Below are 18012 nucleotides of genomic sequence, written 5' to 3'. Positions count from 1 at the left end.
ACATGCATCACTTCCAACTCACTTCTTAATCAAATCTTTCTTTAATTTCTCACCGAATCCATAAAAAGGTATTAATATCAAAATCTTTCCTTTTTGATATTTTCTTCTACACAATTATTATTTCACGACATTATACATTTGTTGTTTTATCTCTTTCGGAAACTTCAACTCTTTATTCTCTTTGTGGTAATGTGACTAGAGAGAGAGATCCACATCTATCCATAACATACTCACTGTATTATTTTTATTAATCTATGCACAATACACTCATAACTCAATTAATAGAGTCGATGGACAGATTGACCAATTGACATAAGCATAGACTTTGTTGTTTATATTGCGAATAAAGTAAGAAATATATAAGAGACAGTGCGACGACACCATATTATGACAATTTCAAACGGGTGAGTCTAGAAAGTCCACAATGCTAAGAAAATCCAGTAAACAAACAAAACATGTCAACTTCAGTGTTTGGTCTTAAGGCTAAACAATTTGTCCTGTTTTTTGTACTTTAAAAATTGACAAGGAATGCATTGATCTTATCCAATGTTGGTGAAGATGAAAGACAACCGTACCCTCTAAAAACACACAAGTTTTTCTTTTTAAAAAGAATTGGATGCTATTGTTAAAAAATAATATGGAATTCTATGTCAAAAGTGTAACGAAACTATTATAAATTTATAGTAACACCAAATCATATGCCAATGGTAACCAATGAATCTCTTTGCATTTCCCGATCGCCACATACAAAAATCTTAATCACCACCACTTGCTTATTTTAACCAACTCTCTACCTCTTTTCTATTTTCTCTCCTTCTTCTTCTTCACTTTGGCTTACTTCAAAAAGTTAACTACCCAAAAAAGGAGAAACATAAGAAAGGTCACACAACTTTCACATTGTGTAGAACATAGAAACGTTAGAAAACCTAATTAAGAACAATCATCACTACTTTTGCAAATGTTATCCTCAATCTCTTCTTCTTCTCCTCCATTCTCTTCTGCGTAAAGACTGTCGAAAGCTCTATTCTCTTGCTCTTCCAAGCTCACATTTTGAACCCTCGATTTCCCATTCTTCTCATTTCTCTCCACTCTACTTCTCAAATCAACCAAAAGCTCCCTCACAGCTCTCTCTTTATCCCTCCGATTCTTAATCAAAGCCTCACTTACGTCAGCCGGTGTAATCTCAGCCCTATCAACCACTTCCGCTAACTCCTTCAAAACAACGTCGTTAAGATCACCTTCCTCAAACCCCAAGTAATTCCTCAATAAAATCTTGACCGAAGAAAACGTACAGTAACTCATGTGTATATGCATATCCATTCTTCCACTTCTAAGCAATGCAGGATCAAGCTTCTCAATGTGATTCGTCGTGAACACAAAAATCCTCTCGCTACCACAACAAGACCAAAGTCCATCAGTGAAATTCAACAAACCTGAAAGCGTTATAGTGTTCCCATCACCCAAATCATCACCTAAACCGGACCCGGTTAACATCTCCGGTTCGTTATAGCTCCCTGTGCTCTGTTTCTTGTTACGATTCGTTAAATTGATAGAACAATCAATATCCTCGATAACAATTATCGACTTGGAGCTAGTCTTCATCAGAAGCTTCCTCAGTTCAGAATTGCTTTTGACCTCCGTGAGCTCAAGATCGTAGATGTCGTACCGGAGATAGTTAGCCATGGCGGCGATCATGCTCGACTTCCCTGTTCCGGGAGGTCCATAGAGCAAGTAACCTCTTTTCCAAGCCCGACCAGTTCTCTCGTAAAAAGATTGACACTCAGCGAAATCTTTAAGATCCTCCATGATCTGTTGCTTCTTAACCGGATCCATAGCGAGAGTATCGAAAGTACTCGGATGCTTAAAGGGAACAGATTCCCAAGGAAGACCTCTAGAATCAAGAGACCCACCTCGTGAATTCGTGTAAAGAAGCCGATCTTGATTCAACCGACGAATCTCGTTAGCTTTCTCCATGATGTAATCCAAGTAAGAATCAAGGATCAAGTTCTTGTCTTTCTTCTTGATCCGGAGCGTGAAGCCACGTTTCTCTTCCGGCATTGGTCTCCAAGCGAAGGTTTGAGTTTGTCTCTGTGTAACGATGTGTTCCCAGACGACGGTGACGGAGTTAAACGTGTCGACGATGGAGTCGTTGTTGGAGAGACCGAATGTGACGGAGGAGGAGTTGACGGCGCGTGTGAGGCTGAGACGGTTACCTGCGATGGAGACAGAGGAGCTGAGGTAAAGCTGGACGGCATTGTAAAGCTCGTTGGTGTTGACGCCGTCAATCTCTGTTATGTCGAAGTAACAGAAGGTGGAGAAGAGTTTAAAGAATTTGTTGAAGAGTTTCGAGATGGCGAAACGGAGCTCTGGTGGGAATACAGAATTCATTAGGCTTTGGCAAAAGGCTAAAACGCCGAGTAGAGAAGCCAAAGATGTCCAATACTCTTTCATCGTCAGAGAGAGGGAGATGAGAGAAACAGAGGGCTTTTGAGAAGTTGAAAAGGTGATTACTTTACGGCTAAAACAAGGTGAGAGAAGAAAAGGAGATATGGGTTTTGAGAAACGAGGGGATTTGATTGATGTGTTTAGTTTAATCAAATTGACTTTGAAGGTTTTGGCTGAGAGTTTTCTTGATTAACGAGTCTTTCGTTTTCTCTCAAGCTTTGTGATGGTGCGGCTTGATAAGTCTTTTGGAGAAAACGAGAGAGAAATAAGAAACGGGTTTGTATCAGTTTATACAAGATATTTTTTTTTTTGTGTTTGACAAAACATAAGGAGAGAAATTAAATACATAAATATATTGTGATACTCCTAATAATTTTGAACCATAAAGAGGAAATAAATGTTTGAAATAAAGGAAATAAATTATATTTTGACTGTTATTAAAATAAGTACAAGGAAAAGTTATTAGTTTTACGTAGTTAGATACCATTTTGCAAATTTTGGTGGTATTGGAAAATAGTAGTAAATTTTCTCAACTTCGTGTTTTAGTCTTGGGCCAGTTTTGAATTGTGACCTGTTAAACTAATTGGCAAAAGTTTACCAAATTACGAATTGATTAAAGAAATTAAGAGATTGAACAGTTTGGACTTGGATGGTTAAGATTGAAATGGAATCTTGGATAATGGCTGAGATCTACACATGTGTTGGTCAGTGTTGGTCTAAGTGCATGATTGTGCTAGGTGTCAAAGAGTGCATGTGCACATTAACCGGTAAGTGTAATCCTAAACTAGCAAAAACCAAAGACTAATCCTAAATCTTCTTTATTCTTCATCTTTAATCCTTCTCTCTGAATCTTCCTAGCCTGAGCCTCACTTCCTCTTCTTCTCATCACAACTACCTCATCATCCCGACCCCGATCATAATCTATCACTCTTTTTGGTAAGATCCAAACTCTTTTTTTCATGTTTTAAACCTCATGCATGATCCATCTAGGCATCTAGCAAGGCTACTGAGTCCTAACTGATTAATGGTCTTCTTTTTCTCTCCGTTTAGGCCTTCCAGACTTTAGAGCCGATCCTAAATTTTTGTCTAGTATACACTACCACCAAAATATTATTGAATACCAAAAATCAAGTACAAGGAAAAGTTATTAGTTTTAGACAAAAATAAGTTTACATACGTACATACACTGAGACACCTATATTTTTTTCTCAAGCAATAGACTGATGATATTTATTGTTCATAGTGGAAGATCACACAAATCAATTTTTCAGCCATTTACTTCACATTGATCAACATTATTTCAGATTAAGAAATGACTCCCACAGTAGTTAATTAGGAGGATGACTTAAAGCGAAAAAAACGTTTAGGGGAATAGAGACGGAAGAGGTTGAAGGCGGAGATGGAAGAGAGGAGGACCATGAGAGCTGCCGCAATGTAGTTTAAGATGATGGCACTTCCCATCTGAAAACAGAACCTTGTGAACTTGTAGCACCATTTCATCCACTGAAGCTCCCTTGAACCCGTCACCACTAGCAATGAGTGTTGCGCCGCGGCTGATGTCCCGGCGAAAACCACGTATGCCGCCGTCTATTTTAACAACATGTATTATCACACACATATAGTGTCATCAACGATAATCTATAAATGAAGAGAGTTCTGCATACCTGATCCAAGAGGTAAGAGAACCATTTGGGATTGGAGGTCTTTTGTTCAACATTGTACCAACCAAGCCCTAGTTGAACCAAATTATACGCAGCAACCACAACATCTATGTATAACTCAGCCCTGTCATATATACACATCTTTTAATTAATAATCATACATAACACAAAAACATAATTATAAAATGAAAACTTATATCCAACTTTTTTGTGGGAGGATATTTGAAGAGTTGTTAAACCAAAAACAAAAAAGAGTAGCAGTCCCCACTGAACAAAATGTCATTTTCATGTAGACTTAACCAAAACAGAAAATTTTACTAAAATAATAAACAAGATCCTTCAAAAAACTGTGAAATCATTACCCTCTTTTTCAGAGCTCATAAAAACTCAAATCATTAAATAGAATCTTTATCAGACTTATTATTTCAGTGAGTTTTAAAGACATTGATGGCCAGTTTCAAGTTTTTTTTTAACACAATAATGATCTCATCATGAGATCAATACTGTATAAAGAGATGAGATTAATAGTTACATTACACATAGATCTATACAATTGACAAAAAATAAAGGAAAATGGACTTACTCGAGAGCTAACAAATATCTGAAACTGACGTTCTTGTGGATATAAGCAATCTCTTTGGTCTGAGAATCCAAACCGATCAAACAAGAAGTGAGGAGAAGAAAAAAGACGATGCAGAGTCTCAGGATCACTTCTGTTTCTCTCAGTTTCACCATCCCTTTTCTCTCCTTAACCCCTGCAGCTTCCTACAAGAATATATTCACTACTTTTTGAAATCTTTACGCGAATAAATGAAGACTGTAACATAAAATTTGTAATTGTATATATAATTATATAGGGGAATGGTTTGGCGTTGAAAGGATTTGGCAGGTGGATATAAAATTTTAATGTATTTTTCTTATTCATATATGTACGCGGCAATTTGCAGATCACTTGTATAGTTGTATGAGTAAGATTGAAATGAAATACAGTTGGACTTCTCCATTGGCATTGAATGTATGATTAGCCAACTGCGTCTAATGAATTTGGTCCGTCAGGACTTTCTAATTTAATTTTCTGTCCTTATCCTCTAAAAGTGATAGTTAGACGAGAATCTTCGTTTGAATTATTTGAGAATAACCTTGTAATATTGAGAAAACTTATATCTCATGCTTTCTGTATTTTATATAACCTTACGAATCTTTTATAATCGAAACATTTTGATCTTTTTTTTTTAAATGAAGTTTTTTTGCCTAGGCTATGCCTATGACCAAATTGTCATAGTTCTTAAGACAGTTTCATGGTCGACACATCTCTGTCTCTAGTTTTGGATATAGAGATGGTACGTAATTTTTTTATACATTGTCACGAGTGGCTCTAAACCAGGTGATATTGACTTAAACCAGAAACTAATCAATATTGAAAATGACAATTCTGCATCTTATTCAATAATCTAAACCTAATGAAACTTAACGTGTGTTTGTTGCGTGGACCTATTTTATATCTGTAAAATTTTAATTTGTTCCTGATTTTTGTCATGAAATAAGTATATAAAATATTGTTTGGACATGAGATATGTATTCTTTTTTTCTTTTTCTATTATTTAGCTCCGAGTACTCGGGTATTGGCAAATAGTACGCTTAATCTCGGAGATGAGTTGACATTTTGGTAAGAAATTTTCTGCAAGCATACCACATTAAAATCACAGGAGCTAAAGCTCAAGTGTCTAATTCGTTGGTCCAATCAACAGGGTTTGATTTGAGTCATATTTTGTTGAGATTTGATTATCAGAATTTAGCATTGTGATTATTATTTTTATTGCCCTTTGACGACAAATTGGATGGAATGAAGGAAAAAGTGACATTATGAGGAGACAATTACAAAGTTTGTAAATCCTGAAAATGCAACTGAATTATATGAAATGAAATATCCTGAATATCAAAAATAGCAATTTAGTTTGAAAAATCATTGTCGAAGAAATAAACTGAATAAGTATTGAGACACGTTCTGTGCTTTAAATTGGACTGTCCAAATTCATTTCCTAAATGTGGGTCTTAAAGTCTTTAATGTTGGGCCCTATTAGTTAGTTGGACCAACCAACGCGTTCATTAAACTTTGAAATTAAAACATATATTTACTATTTTCTCAATTTCATAATATAAACATGCAGGAATTTTACAGTGAGTTAGACCCAATAAGAGTGATGTAAAGAAAATAAAAATCAAAGATATTCGTTTAGTTTAAGAAAAGTTGAGATTTCTGTAACTACTTAAGAAGATCATGTACAAAGATAAAAGCGTTTGTAATAACCTAATAACCACTAACCAGCCACTAAAATCACAATGTAAAGACTCTAAGCATTTTACATATCCACATAGCAAATCTTCACCCAACAGAGTACCATAACTGTTGGTTATTTTTATTATATGTGAAAATTCGAGAAACTCTAAAGTTTAGAAGAAAACAGAGATGATTTTTTTTTTCATTATCATGGTCGTGACAGCTGACAGCTTAGCAATAAATTAGTAGTATTGTTAGTATATTTGTAAATGGAGATAATTTAGTTACCTCACGGGTTTTTGATTGTTGTGTTTTTCTTTTCGTATGCATTTTTCTAAAGCACATTGATGTAGCTTTCATTGTACGCCAAACCCAATAAACAATCACACCACATTGAGAGATAAAATGTATTATCGAGTAATACAACTTCTTATTTTCTCAGGAAGAATACGTATACATGTAATATCGTATCTCAGAAACACCAAAAGAAAGAACAAAATAAATCAAAGTAACATCACAAGATGAAACAAAACGGAAAGAAAAATGCTTGAAAATTCCCATAATAGAATCAAAGTTTACACTCCTTGGGGAGGCCTTGAGGGAATCTCTTAAAATCGGTACAATAGTTGTAGATCATGAAGTCTCGTTGCACCCACATCATTTTTCCGTACTGGGCAGGATTGAGAGTCGTCCACATCCACGAGTTGCTGTTTGGCTCGCAAGTCACCCATTTTGAGCTTGATGTCCTGCTGCATGAGCTTTGGTCGTTGAAGTTTCTGTAAGAGGCCTTGAATGGTGCGTTGCTCCAGTCGATCTTCACGCGACCGCCTTCTGTAGCCCAGTCATCGGCTTCCCAAAGGCTTGAGTATATCCTCATCGGCTGGTTCTTAGGGTAAGCCACCCCATTTTTCTCGTTGTTCTTGAACACCCGAATTGGGATCCCATCCACAAGGAAGCTTCAGACACAAGAAACCAACATGAATGTCAAGAAATATATATCAAATATGTCTATAGATGTCAAGAGAACTCGTTTTTTTTTTTTATAGTGCTCAATGTAAGGGATCACATCAAAAGAGGAAATATATGAGATTAGACGCTGTCAATGTTCATAAGCTTATTATATAAAAACCAATTGATAATAAATGAACTAATTAATAAAACGTTTGTTAATATACTGGATTATATTGTATAATTTACTATCAATTTAGGGTTTCCTGATAGACTATATACTCACATGATGTTAACAGGGTTCCAGTGGACGGTGTAGGTGTGGAAATCCGCAGTGGGATCGAACCAGAGACGGAACTGCATCTCACGGTCGCCTTTACCTCCGGTGAACACATTGGTGTGGATAGTGTAAGGATGTCCTGTGCGATTTCCCAAAAACTCGAAGTCAATCTCATCCCATGCCGTGCCTTTTGACGATAGCTGCCACAACATGTATAACATTAGGAGTTAAAAATATTACATTTATTACCGATTGGTTTTGAGATGAAAAGATACTCTAATATATAAGATTCGAAATCAATTAATTTCACAAGTAGATTCTGTACGTAGTAGGCGGTGACGGTGCCAGCAGAGTTTCCAGCGACAAGCTTGAGCTTCATGTCGATCTTACCAAACAAGTACTCCTTCTTGGATTGAAAACCTGAGCCGGAGACCTTGTCAAGAGTACAAGTGAGAAGCTGTCCATTCTCGAATATGTTGGCACGACCATTACCCCAAGTGATATCAAAGCTCTCATAGAAGTTTCCGGCAGATGCAGCCACCACAAAGAAGCCAATGGCAAGGAGGAGAGACAACAACAGAGGCTGTTTGGTTGCGAAACACGCCATTTTTCCCCGATTCTCTGTTGTTTCTCGCCGTGAGAGGTAAGTCTTTGTCGATGGATTTAGATGAAGTGGAAATAAGTGGTTATATAAAGAGAGTTTCGTGGAGGCACATTATCGACGTGGTAGTCTTAAACTTTGTATGTAATAATATTTAAATCGAGTTATTCGACCTTACACGGTTCAACATAGACAGGTTCGTGGAATATTATTTCTGTGTCACCAAAACAATTATTATTATTATTCTTTTTTTGTGCTAGACATTAGTTTAGATCAAAAGGCCATTTATAAATTAGAAGAGTTGAAGGATTCTACTTATTGATAAAACATTGGGTTATTTAATAGTCTAATAGCATATAATTTATAGCTTAATTATGCTTAGGAATCAATAATAAGAATCTCAGAAAATAATGTACAGTAACTTTTTCGTTTTTACTTTTCGTTGAGGTCTATGACTTAAACTTTTCTGATCGTACGTTCAAATGTTTTATTTTGGTAAAGTGATTGATCAATATTCGAATACAAATATACTTACATAGAATAAATAAAAAACAGATGTAACCAAACATCAGATACTTTATAAGATGAATCAAAGAATAGTATTACTTTTCATGGCTTTGGATCATTTGTTTAAAAGCTTTACGCAGCTAAGCACTCGCGTGGAAGACCTTGAGGGAACCTTTTAGCGTCCGTACAGTAATTGTAAATCATGTAGTTATTCTGTACCCATCTCATCTGTTCTTGACCCGTCGAGTCTAGCTCCTGAGACAACCACGAACCAGTACTCCCTTGTCCTGACACGTTAGGGCATGAAGACTGGCCGTTGATCACGACGCAAGCTTCTTCGTTGAAGCCGCGGTAGGAAGCAGTGAAGGGAGCTTTAGACCAGTCGGTTTTGACGAGACCACCCCTTGTGGCCCATTCTTCAGCGTTCCATAGACTAGAGTACATTCTCATTGGCTGGTTCTTAGGAAACAGAGTTCCTTGAGATTCCATGTTCTTGAATTCTCTTATGGGAGTTCCATCCACGGAGAATCTGAATAGATAGAAAAAACAAACAAGATTAGATTCAAAAGAGTAAGTGTGATTTATTTTTTATAATTTTGGACTTACATGATGCGTTGTGGGTTCCAGAGGATAGAGTAAGTGTGGAAATCACTAGTGGGATCGAACCAGAGTTTGAATTGTTGTTCTCTATCGCCTTTTCCTTGCGTAAAGACATTAGTATGAAGTGTGTAAGGATCACCACTTAGGTTTCCCAAGAACTCAAAGTCAATCTCGTCCCATGTAGATCCAGGGGATTTCAACTGTAGAACCAAACAAAAAAAACATTTAGCCTAATCACTCTTAATATGTGAACTTTAAGAAAACACTAAAGGAAATGGACTTACATAGTAAGCGGTGACAGTTCCAGCGGAGTTTCCGGCAACGAGTTTGATCTGCATGTCGATTTTACCGAACAAATATTCGTTCTTGGATTGGAATCCTGAGCCTGAAGCTTTGTCGAGAGAGAGTGTAAGAAGATCGCCGTTGTTTGTGATCTGTCCACGTCCGTCTCCCCAAGTTATCTCTACGTCTCGTTGAAAATTGGCGGAAACAGAGCAAATCATAAAAGAAGCAAGCAGAGCAACCACAATGGTGGAGTAACTGATCATCGCCATTGCTAAGTGATTGTTTTCTTTTTGGTGGGCTTTGAGCTTAGGTTTGTTGGGTTTTGGATGAGGTCGTATTGGTTGTATTTATAGTAAGAGCAGAGGCAGTCAGAGAGGAAGGTTCGTTATCGGCCGATGGGTTTGGTGAAGAAAAAGGGGCGTCCTGATTCGAACAGCTGGAAGATGGAAAGTGATGGCTAATGGTAATGGCTTTGGAGTTGGTGACGCGGTTTTGGTTTTTCAAATACAGTTATTTAATCTTGACCATCGTCGCTTTTTCTAGATGGGCGTATGGAACACAGCTAAGATCTCCCTACTTGTGATGACTTATCTTTATTGACAAGTTTCATACTATTATCCAAAGGATGAGCCTTCTTTAGAATCGGTGATCAGTCCCCACACGCAAGTAATTTCTAGACCCTATAAAATAAAATATTAAATAACTAACTGAGTTCTTCAAATGTAAACAGCAGTTAATATCAAATCTAAAGAATGTTGTAACAAATTCTTATAGTTTATTTATACCTATGTTTATCGAACATAATTACCTCTTTTTATGTATACATGTTTCGTCCTGTTTGACCAAAAACATCACTTGTTTGGTTCTCGTAGCTTTAAGTTGATGTGAAAAGAAAACAAAATTGAGATGAGAGACATGTTTTTCACAAGTTGGGCGTTCAGTAGAGACATTAATGGGCTTATAGGCCCATACTTAGTCAGTCTTCTAATATATCTGCAAGTTGAAAGTTGAAACTTAAAGAGACAGAAAATCAGCTTCTTGTCTTGCTGCTGAAGGTTAGTCTTCAAATTTCTCATGGTTCATCGATTATATTCTTGTCTAATAAGCTAAATCAAGCAAATCCATATCGGTAAGTGATGTTGTTATACATCCCTAAACTGTACATGGCTTCTATACACTAGCAAGCAACCTGACTATTCATTTACCATCGTTATTATCATGAAGCTCCACAATCTGTGCTCTCCTCTCAGCAGCTTTCCTCCTTATGAAGAATCCCCATCTCATAGCAGCTTTTACCTTCAGCCATCCAACAACCGCTTTTCCTGATCGCCCACGGCCCTCCTCATCATATCCCTGCATCATTGGTGTATTCTGCATAAACGATGGGAAAGTAAAACCATCTTCTCCTTTGCCACCTCCCATGCTGAAGAGCAACTGTTGCATGTCCTCATTCGCTAACAAGTCATGGCTTGTTTGCCGGATCTCTTCCTCCGAGAAAAAGTCATTCTCACTTAGGTTTGTCCAGTCTTCGAAAGGATTAAGATTTTCCTGGTCAGCAGAAGATTTGATGTCTTGGTACCCACCTGTGGATGATTGTGGAGGACCAAGAACCAACCTAGTTACATTTTCATTCTCTATGTTGGTTTGAGTTTGAGGTTGCTGTATTCCGATAAACTGATCTTGCTGGGGAACAAAATCAAATTGTGCTTGTGGGTTATGAGGTAGGGCTGTTGTCAGCGTTTGATTATACCCTGCAGTAAAGATAGAAGTAGAATATAAACTTATGATACAGAACAAAGAACATAAGATTTGAGATTTAGTAATATTACAAGGGACTGATTTGCCAACCTTCTATAGCGAATTCAGGAAACTGACTAAGAGGCACCGTAGAGTAACTTGCCAGAGCTGTTACAGGATCAGTCTGAGAAATATCCAACCTCTCAGGCTGGTTTAAGTTTAAAAGAGATTCGCCTTCATACTCCACGACCTGGTTCCAATTTTCATACGCTTTCTTCACCAGTCCATCCACATATACCTTTCAGATTTAAACACCAAAAAATTTACACTACCGCATATATATAACAGAACTGAACTATATAATCACACATCACCAAAACAAAAATCTGTAAATCAGAGTTTTCCAGAACAATATACCAAACATCATGAGGCAAATAAGTGTAAGAAAATAAGGAGAATGAAATAGACCTTTTGGCTTTCAGAGAGTGAATCAGCAGATAAGTATTGGTCTTCAGTTATGAGGCCACTTAACTCGTAGATGTTATTGAATACAACGCCAACAGACCTTGAATCTTCAGTATAGTAGATATAAAGCTTACCGCTTAGGACACATGTTTTTGCATGCTCCACTAGCAAATCCCACATCTTATTTGACATGCCACTTCCAAGAATCTAGACAAATATCAAATAATCATAATTACTCATGAGCATTGAATGAATGTTCTCATCCAACAACAATGAGCTTGACGTAATAGGAGGCACTCACAGCCCGTAATTTTGTAGAATCTCTGACCAATTGTCTCAGAAAGCCTTCCACAGTGACTATTCCTGCAGCGGTTAGCCTCTTATGAAACGCCCCATCTTTACCAATCTTCTCTAACCTCCACACCTCATCATTCAAAGCAGGTGGATAATGCTTCTTGTACACTACACATAACCAATCCAACAACATGTTGATTTAGAAGAAAACAAGTGGCAAGCACAAGGCAAAAAGAGAACAAGAAAAGAAAACACATACATTCGCCCCTGTGATCTTTAACAGAGAAAGCTTCTGTTTTTGCTTCACGTATACGTATGCCATCACAGTACCCAGAGGGTACCCTCAAACCAAGCCTGAACTTGCGACTTCTAATCCAACTCGAATTATCCGTGAAAACAATCTCACCCAAAGTGCCTACCCCTTCCTTGAGAACAACAAACAAGTCTCCAGTAAGCAAAGGTCTCTTTCCTTCACGCTCTTTTACAACATGACTTTCAAACTCTTCCTGGGTCCAATCTTCATCATCTTCATTGTTAAAGTCACCCCCAAGAACAACAACCTCAAGCTTCAGGGAAGCTTCTGGTCCAACTGTTACAGGACGACCCGTGTTTGCATCAATCAATACAACATGGATAGTAGCACCTTGCTCTCCTTCCACTCTTCCTCCAGTGAATAAAGGGAGAGATAATCTAGACTTGAAATGCAGCTGCAAGTTCCGGCCATCTGGACCTCCAATTCGTTTCGGAGAAAATACAGAACTGAAAAAAACAGTTGCAAGTCTCAGGATATACACTATCTAGTTTCATGGTCATTAATGTATCCCATTGAACAAAGGTGTTACCTTGTAGTAAGCCTAGTAGGGACTAATTTTGCTAAAGCCCGTTCCACCTCCTCACTAACCTGCTCAGCACCAATACCGTACTAATAAACAAAACTGATTCATACCTAAACATAACTAGCTTTTCAAAGAGACGAGAACAAATACAACAAAAACAGAGTAAGCAAATCTTACAACTCGGCGGAGGATAGGTTCCAAAGACGAGCAAAGCTTCTGCAAACTGTCAACTTTCAGAGCCTCAACAATCACACTGCGCAGACAAAAAGCAATAGGACCAGAAAAAGTCTTTAATACTAAGAAACTTTCAAAAACAATCTGGTTAAAATCAGAGAAACTCACCTAGCAAGAGCAGGACGCTTTCGCTCAGGCTTGTCGTCATCGTTCCTCTCGAAATTCCTCTTCATAATATTATTACCTCCAGAAAATAAAAAAACCCTCTTTTCTGAGATCTGCGAACAACACAAGTACATGAATCAGACTACAGAAAAACTCTAAATCCCGTAAGCAAATCCTCCGCAGAAGACTTTGCGTAGACTCTCTCGGTGACAAACAGAATAATAAATTGCGAGAAAGGGAAAGAGAGAATTACATGTCCGGTGAGATTACCGCCTGAGTAAATTCGCCGGTGACGGAAGTGTTTTGTGTAGTCTATAGTTTGCTCTGCGATTCTCTGTTTTGTTTGGTAAATGGGTCAACCTCGGACTGAGTTTGAGTGTGGTTTATTATGTGGTACGGTGTGCTGAGGTCTACGCTTATCTACGGTAGACCTGCCGTGCTAGTCACGTGTCGGGACTTACGACATTCTCAAATGTGACTTTTTCCGATGGTATATAAAATAACAGCCGTACGTTCCACGTAGTGCTGCTTTTTATTTTAATAAATTTATATCCATTTCTCCTTGTTTCTTTTACTATATTTACAATATGTTGATTTGGTTGAATAAAATTTTAAAATATTTAAGCCAGATTTCGGTACGGTTTTATTGTTTTTACGAAATTATAAGTTTTTACTAAGGAGTTGTCAGAACATACTTGGTTTTATAGTTGATTAAAAATGAAACTTTATAAGTCATATTTTAGGTTTGATTTTTGTGTGTTTTTTGTTTTCTGATTATTTTCTTTTACAGCTGATCAATTCTATTTTATTGCCTTTTGTCAATTATTTTTGTATAAAATCTACATATACATTTTTGTAGGCATTTTGTGAAATAAATTCTGTAGTTGGCACTTATTTACAATGGCTGTCACTAACTTTTAATTATTGTTTTTTTTTAGTAATAAATTGATTAACAAACAAAAAATATTTCAAATATATTCTAATCTCATATGTCAGGCAGATTTCTCCAAAATTTAAACTAGATTTCAACAACTATTTAAAACAAAAAATGCTTGACAAACCAAAATACAATTGCAATCCCTTAAAAAGAGCAAAACACACCTAAATACATTCTTTATCTATCCAATAAATCTTATTTCTCCAAAATTTGAACTAGATTTTGGCAACTATTTAAAACAAATATTTGTTTGACAAACCAAAATACAATTGCAATCCCGTAAAATATTTATTTTAATTATATATTTAAATTAGCGGTGTACCGCGGGTTTTTTTTTGTGGGACGGGTTTGAGAGGACGTTACTTAATAACAATTGTAAACTAGAAAATAAAAATATTTTATAAATAAATTTAATTTGCAAACTTTTATATATACTAATTTAAAAAATAAATTGTCCCTGCGGTATACCGCAGGTTAAAATCTAGTTTTATAACAATTTTTGTTCCAGGAAACCTATTACAGTAATACTTAAGTAAAAAAAACAACTAATAATTAGAAGTTTAGGGAGGGGCCTTTTTGAAAAGTGGTATTGAAAAATAGACATTTTTTCCCTTTTTCTCTCTGTTGAAATTTCTACATTCAATCTATTTTTTTTTTTTTTAGTCGACAAACATTTTTTTCTAAAGACCAACTAATGTATCATAAACCTCACATTTTATATTTTAATGATAATATTTCTTTTTATTACTAATTCTTATAATATTGCCGTTAGAAAATTTAATCTCTGTTATTGATCTTTAGTCTAAGGAAAAAATGTATATAAAATACCTACTTGCATGGTTAAAATATCTACAAGACTACAACTCTCTCGCTTTTACTAAAGCGAAACAAAGTGGTAAGTGGTAACCATAATCGAACATGTAAGCCACTTCTAGTTGACTCCCAAATTGCATTGTCATAATTAATTAAGCACTAACTTAAACATATAAATAATCACCCTCATCAAATCATTTTCTACCACCATCCAAAACAAAATCTTTGGAGCCACTCCACGAAGAAAACAGATGGCGACCACAACATCAACCCAAGCCATAGTTTTCGCAATCGCCCTTTTCTTGGTCGCCATCCAAGCCGTTCATGCAGACTATTACCGGCACCGCCCACAGCGACCTATAACCCCGAGCCCTCCTCCCTACGTTGCAAAGCCCCAGCCGCTCCCAACTCCCAGCCCCAAACCTATCCTTTATCAGCCTCCTCCCACATACCAACCACCCACGGGCTCGTTCGAACAACAATTTCTTGATCCACATAATACTGTCCGAGGCGGTCTAGGTACTTTCATATATTAACTATAAATAGAATTAAGACCCGATGTGGTCATAGTTATAAGACTATGCATGACCATAAACAACATAAACGGTCACTTATGATATATCTTTGTAATTTTTGTTGTCATACTCATATGTAGTCCTATTCATAAGAAACTACAAGATAAAAACGATTAGGATATATATAGAATATTAACAAAAATATATCCGTATTTTGATGTTTTCTAGATACAAAGAAATTAAACCAGATATATTTTGTTTTGTTTGAGACCTTATATATTACATACATGTTCTAAGGAAATGGACTACACTAAAGAAACGAACAATTAAATAACATTTGTTAACATAATTGTGATATCAAATTAAATTATTAGTAATGTTGTATATTGATATGAAAATTTTCATTCCCAACAGGTTTGCCTCCACTGGTGTGGGACGTAAAGATCGCAAGCTATGCAACATGGTGGGCTAACCAGAGGAGATACGACTGCTCCTTAACCCACTCGACCGGCCCATACGGTGAGAACTTGTTCTGGGGAAGTGGCTCAGACTTTACATCGACTTTCGCAGTGGAGTCATGGACTGTGGAGGCTAAGTCCTACAACCACATGACCAACACGTGTGAAGGAGATGGTATGTGTGGTCACTACACTCAGATCGTGTGGCGTGAAACCAGGCGCCTAGGTTGCGCTAGAGTTGTCTGCGAGAACGGCGCAGGAGTTTTCATCACTTGCAACTACGACCCTCCGGGTAACTACGTTGGGGAGAAGCCTTACTAACTTTGTCTAACACGTTAGTTGTTTTAAATTAACGTTGGTGATTTCTTAATCTATGTTTTTATTCTTCTTGACTTTTGTTTCTTTTAAAACTTATCATCCTATGGATTTTAAGTTGATGGTGTTATGAACATTTTGTTGTTTCTACTTTTCATTTTGTGATGGTCATGTCCCCAAAATAAAATTTTAATCGGTATACAAAAGACCTTCCTTAGTTCCCTTAAATTTTATATAACTAAATACTACTTAGATATGAATATGCACAAACAATATAATTTTCCGTTTGTACTTGGCATTTCTTTACAAAAATCATATCATCTTTTTATATTTTATATATTCTTGTACACTGGGCATTCTTACGGATATATAAATAACCGTTGATGCAATTACAACCATCAATTAAAATAATCAAGATACATAATTAGTATCACAACCCCCACAAATAGATCTATTTTCTAGTAAAATACACAAATACACCCACCTAATCTCCTTTAAAAAGTCATCATAATTTCTAAAAAATTAGTAAGATGACTTTATTTTGGAGAATTTTTAATAGATAAATGATGATAAATTAATAGGGTTTCTGGCCGATGTAGTTACCGGGAGGATCATAGTTACAAGTCATGAAGATCCCACCATTGTCGCACACCACACGTGCACATCCGACCCTCCTAGTGCTCTTCCACACAATCTGTGTGTAATGACCACACATCTGACCAGCGTCGCACGTGTTGGAGCCGTAATGATAAAACCTCTTCTCGCTGGCCCATGCAACCACCGCGTCGGCCGGAGACCAGTTGGCGCCGTATCCCCAGTAGATGTTCTCGCCGAGATTAAACTCTCCGTTTGAGACAGAGTGTCTCAAAGCACAATCTCCCCTTCTTTGATTAGCCCACCCTTGGGCGTAGTTCTGGAGTCTGCGGTCCCATATCAAAGGAGGTTCGAATCTTGCGGCACGGACCAGGTTGTGTCGGAACAAGAACTGCAAGGAGTCGTGGTCACATCCCGGACACAAATTCTTACAGATTCGGAACACCTGACCGAGTGTTGCTGATTTGGTTATTAAAGAATTGGTTATTGATAAAGAAACGACGACATTAAGGGCACCTAAGAGTAATATTACTCGTAAATAGGATGAGCTCATCCTCTCTCTTTTCTGAGATTATATTGTTTTGTAGGTGCTAATGGATTCGGAGGTTCAAGTGTGTTATTTAAATATACAGAGAAAAAGAAGGAAACGATAAACTGTGTAATTGGAAATGTATGGATACAAATTTGAGGGGTTTTTTAGCGGCTCTGTCTAATTATGTAGCGGCTCTGGCAGATTGTAAATTTTAGAAAGAAAAAGAAAAGGAGATTGATGATAATTATGGATTGTATTATTTTATTGGAGAGATATGATATGATTGTGTTATGTGTTGTCCCGTGAAACCCTAATGTTGGACGTATTAGATAGGCGGATATTTGATAATGGTGGGTCGTCACGGAAAACGCCAATAAGTCAGCATGCTTGCCAACCCATATTGGCACTCACAACTCACAACATTATGGCCATCAATTTAATCCATGCAATGATATAAAATACTATGGAAGATAAATCAAATAGTTAGGGATGAAATTAAGAAAGAAGAAGGACGAAAAAAACGAATGAATTTAGCAATCGATTAAGCCAAATCGAAATTGGAAATCAAAAGA

At 36.8% G+C, this 18012-nt stretch overlaps 7 protein-coding genes across 8 annotated transcripts; 1 reads left to right on the top strand and 6 right to left on the bottom strand.

The window, feature by feature from the left end:
- Positions 1-644: 644 nt before the first annotated feature.
- AT4G25835 (P-loop containing nucleoside triphosphate hydrolases superfamily protein) lies at positions 645-2875 on the bottom strand. Its single transcript, NM_118716.5, has one exon. The coding sequence runs from the start codon at positions 2449-2451 to the stop codon at positions 931-933; it is 1521 nt and encodes a 506-aa protein (NP_567730.1). The 5' UTR covers positions 2452-2875; the 3' UTR covers positions 645-930.
- A 406-nt stretch (positions 2876-3281) lies between these two features.
- Positions 3282-5166, bottom strand: AT4G25830 (Uncharacterized protein family (UPF0497)). Its single transcript, NM_118715.4, has 3 exons — positions 4690-5166; positions 4110-4230; positions 3282-4032 (listed from the first exon to the last, which is right to left on the bottom strand). Exons 1-3 carry the CDS (start codon positions 4839-4841, stop codon positions 3778-3780), a joined length of 528 nt encoding a protein of 175 aa, NP_567729.1. The 5' UTR covers positions 4842-5166; the 3' UTR covers positions 3282-3777.
- A 1541-nt stretch (positions 5167-6707) lies between these two features.
- On the bottom strand, positions 6708-8277 carry XTH14 (xyloglucan endotransglucosylase/hydrolase 14). Its single transcript, NM_118714.4, has 3 exons — positions 7938-8277; positions 7619-7812; positions 6708-7340 (listed from the first exon to the last, which is right to left on the bottom strand). Exons 1-3 carry the CDS (start codon positions 8217-8219, stop codon positions 6953-6955), a joined length of 864 nt encoding a protein of 287 aa, NP_194312.1. The 5' UTR covers positions 8220-8277; the 3' UTR covers positions 6708-6952.
- Positions 8278-8640: 363 nt separating this feature from the next.
- Positions 8641-10174, bottom strand: XTR6 (xyloglucan endotransglycosylase 6). Its single transcript, NM_118713.5, has 3 exons — positions 9605-10174; positions 9327-9520; positions 8641-9249 (listed from the first exon to the last, which is right to left on the bottom strand). The coding sequence occupies exons 1-3, from the start codon at positions 9872-9874 to the stop codon at positions 8853-8855; spliced, it is 861 nt and encodes a 286-aa protein (NP_194311.1). The 5' UTR covers positions 9875-10174; the 3' UTR covers positions 8641-8852.
- Positions 10175-10522: 348 nt separating this feature from the next.
- Positions 10523-13670, bottom strand: AT4G25800 (Calmodulin-binding protein). Of its 2 annotated transcripts, none has more exons than NM_118712.6 (9): positions 13530-13670; positions 13280-13389; positions 13115-13190; positions 12944-13002; positions 12361-12860; positions 12109-12269; positions 11811-12014; positions 11454-11640; positions 10523-11356 (listed from the first exon to the last, which is right to left on the bottom strand). In NM_118712.6, the coding sequence occupies exons 2-9, from the start codon at positions 13342-13344 to the stop codon at positions 10803-10805; spliced, it is 1806 nt and encodes a 601-aa protein (NP_194310.3). In that variant the 5' UTR covers positions 13345-13389; positions 13530-13670; the 3' UTR covers positions 10523-10802. The 2 variants fall into 2 exon arrangements, with proteins under 2 accessions (NP_194310.3, NP_001078448.1); NM_001084979.1 differs by having other exon boundaries at positions 10615-11356; positions 13280-13382; positions 13530-13666.
- Positions 13671-15213: 1543 nt separating this feature from the next.
- On the top strand, positions 15214-16521 carry AT4G25790 (CAP (Cysteine-rich secretory proteins, Antigen 5, and Pathogenesis-related 1 protein) superfamily protein). The gene is made up of 2 exons (NM_118711.3): positions 15214-15545; positions 15956-16521. The coding sequence occupies exons 1-2, from the start codon at positions 15278-15280 to the stop codon at positions 16318-16320; spliced, it is 633 nt and encodes a 210-aa protein (NP_194309.1). The 5' UTR covers positions 15214-15277; the 3' UTR covers positions 16321-16521.
- Positions 16522-16525: 4 nt separating this feature from the next.
- AT4G25780 (CAP (Cysteine-rich secretory proteins, Antigen 5, and Pathogenesis-related 1 protein) superfamily protein) lies at positions 16526-17744 on the bottom strand. Its single transcript, NM_118710.4, has one exon. The coding sequence runs from the start codon at positions 17459-17461 to the stop codon at positions 16889-16891; it is 573 nt and encodes a 190-aa protein (NP_194308.1). The 5' UTR covers positions 17462-17744; the 3' UTR covers positions 16526-16888.
- Between the last annotated feature and the right edge of the window lie 268 nt (positions 17745-18012).

This window comes from Arabidopsis thaliana, chromosome 4 (genome assembly GCF_000001735.4).
Source record: "Arabidopsis thaliana chromosome 4, partial sequence".
NCBI classification, from domain to species: Eukaryota; Viridiplantae; Streptophyta; class Magnoliopsida; order Brassicales; family Brassicaceae; genus Arabidopsis; species Arabidopsis thaliana.
The sequence above is the reverse complement of the archived record's forward strand: the minus strand, read 5'-3'. Positions and strand labels throughout refer to the sequence as shown.

What these genes read in the sequence shown, in the direction of transcription:
- AT4G25835 (NM_118716.5), bottom strand. Translation starts at nt 2,451, where the DNA reads ATGAAAGAGTATTGGACATCTTTGGCTTCTCTACTCGGCGTTTTAGCC.
- AT4G25830 (NM_118715.4), bottom strand. Translation starts at nt 4,841, where the DNA reads ATGGTGAAACTGAGAGAAACAGAAGTGATCCTGAGACTCTGCATCGTC. An exon ending in AGATATTTGTTAGCTCTCGA is followed by an intron (nt 4,231 to 4,689) that starts GTAAGTCCATTT and finishes TATATATGACAG; the next exon opens with GGCTGAGTTATACATAGATG. An exon ending in TCTCTTACCTCTTGGATCAG is followed by an intron (nt 4,033 to 4,109) that starts GTATGCAGAACT and finishes TTGTTAAAATAG; the next exon opens with ACGGCGGCATACGTGGTTTT.
- XTH14 (NM_118714.4), bottom strand. Translation starts at nt 8,219, where the DNA reads ATGGCGTGTTTCGCAACCAAACAGCCTCTGTTGTTGTCTCTCCTCCTT. An exon ending in GCACCGTCACCGCCTACTAC is followed by an intron (nt 7,813 to 7,937) that starts GTACAGAATCTA and finishes ATGTTGTGGCAG; the next exon opens with CTATCGTCAAAAGGCACGGC. An exon ending in TGGAACCCTGTTAACATCAT is followed by an intron (nt 7,341 to 7,618) that starts GTGAGTATATAG and finishes TTGTGTCTGAAG; the next exon opens with CTTCCTTGTGGATGGGATCC.
- XTR6 (NM_118713.5), bottom strand. Translation starts at nt 9,874, where the DNA reads ATGGCGATGATCAGTTACTCCACCATTGTGGTTGCTCTGCTTGCTTCT. An exon ending in GAACTGTCACCGCTTACTAT is followed by an intron (nt 9,521 to 9,604) that starts GTAAGTCCATTT and finishes TTGGTTCTACAG; the next exon opens with TTGAAATCCCCTGGATCTAC. An exon ending in TGGAACCCACAACGCATCAT is followed by an intron (nt 9,250 to 9,326) that starts GTAAGTCCAAAA and finishes CTATCTATTCAG; the next exon opens with ATTCTCCGTGGATGGAACTC.
- AT4G25800 (NM_118712.6), bottom strand. Translation starts at nt 13,344, where the DNA reads ATGAAGAGGAATTTCGAGAGGAACGATGACGACAAGCCTGAGCGAAAG. An exon ending in AAGCGTCCTGCTCTTGCTAG is followed by an intron (nt 13,191 to 13,279) that starts GTGAGTTTCTCT and finishes TTGTCTGCGCAG; the next exon opens with TGTGATTGTTGAGGCTCTGA. An exon ending in CCTACTAGGCTTACTACAAG is followed by an intron (nt 12,861 to 12,943) that starts GTAACACCTTTG and finishes TGTTTTTTTCAG; the next exon opens with TTCTGTATTTTCTCCGAAAC.
- AT4G25790 (NM_118711.3), top strand. Translation starts at nt 15,278, where the DNA reads ATGGCGACCACAACATCAACCCAAGCCATAGTTTTCGCAATCGCCCTT. An exon ending in TACTGTCCGAGGCGGTCTAG is followed by an intron (nt 15,546 to 15,955) that starts GTACTTTCATAT and finishes CATTCCCAACAG; the next exon opens with GTTTGCCTCCACTGGTGTGG.
- AT4G25780 (NM_118710.4), bottom strand. Translation starts at nt 17,461, where the DNA reads ATGAGCTCATCCTATTTACGAGTAATATTACTCTTAGGTGCCCTTAAT.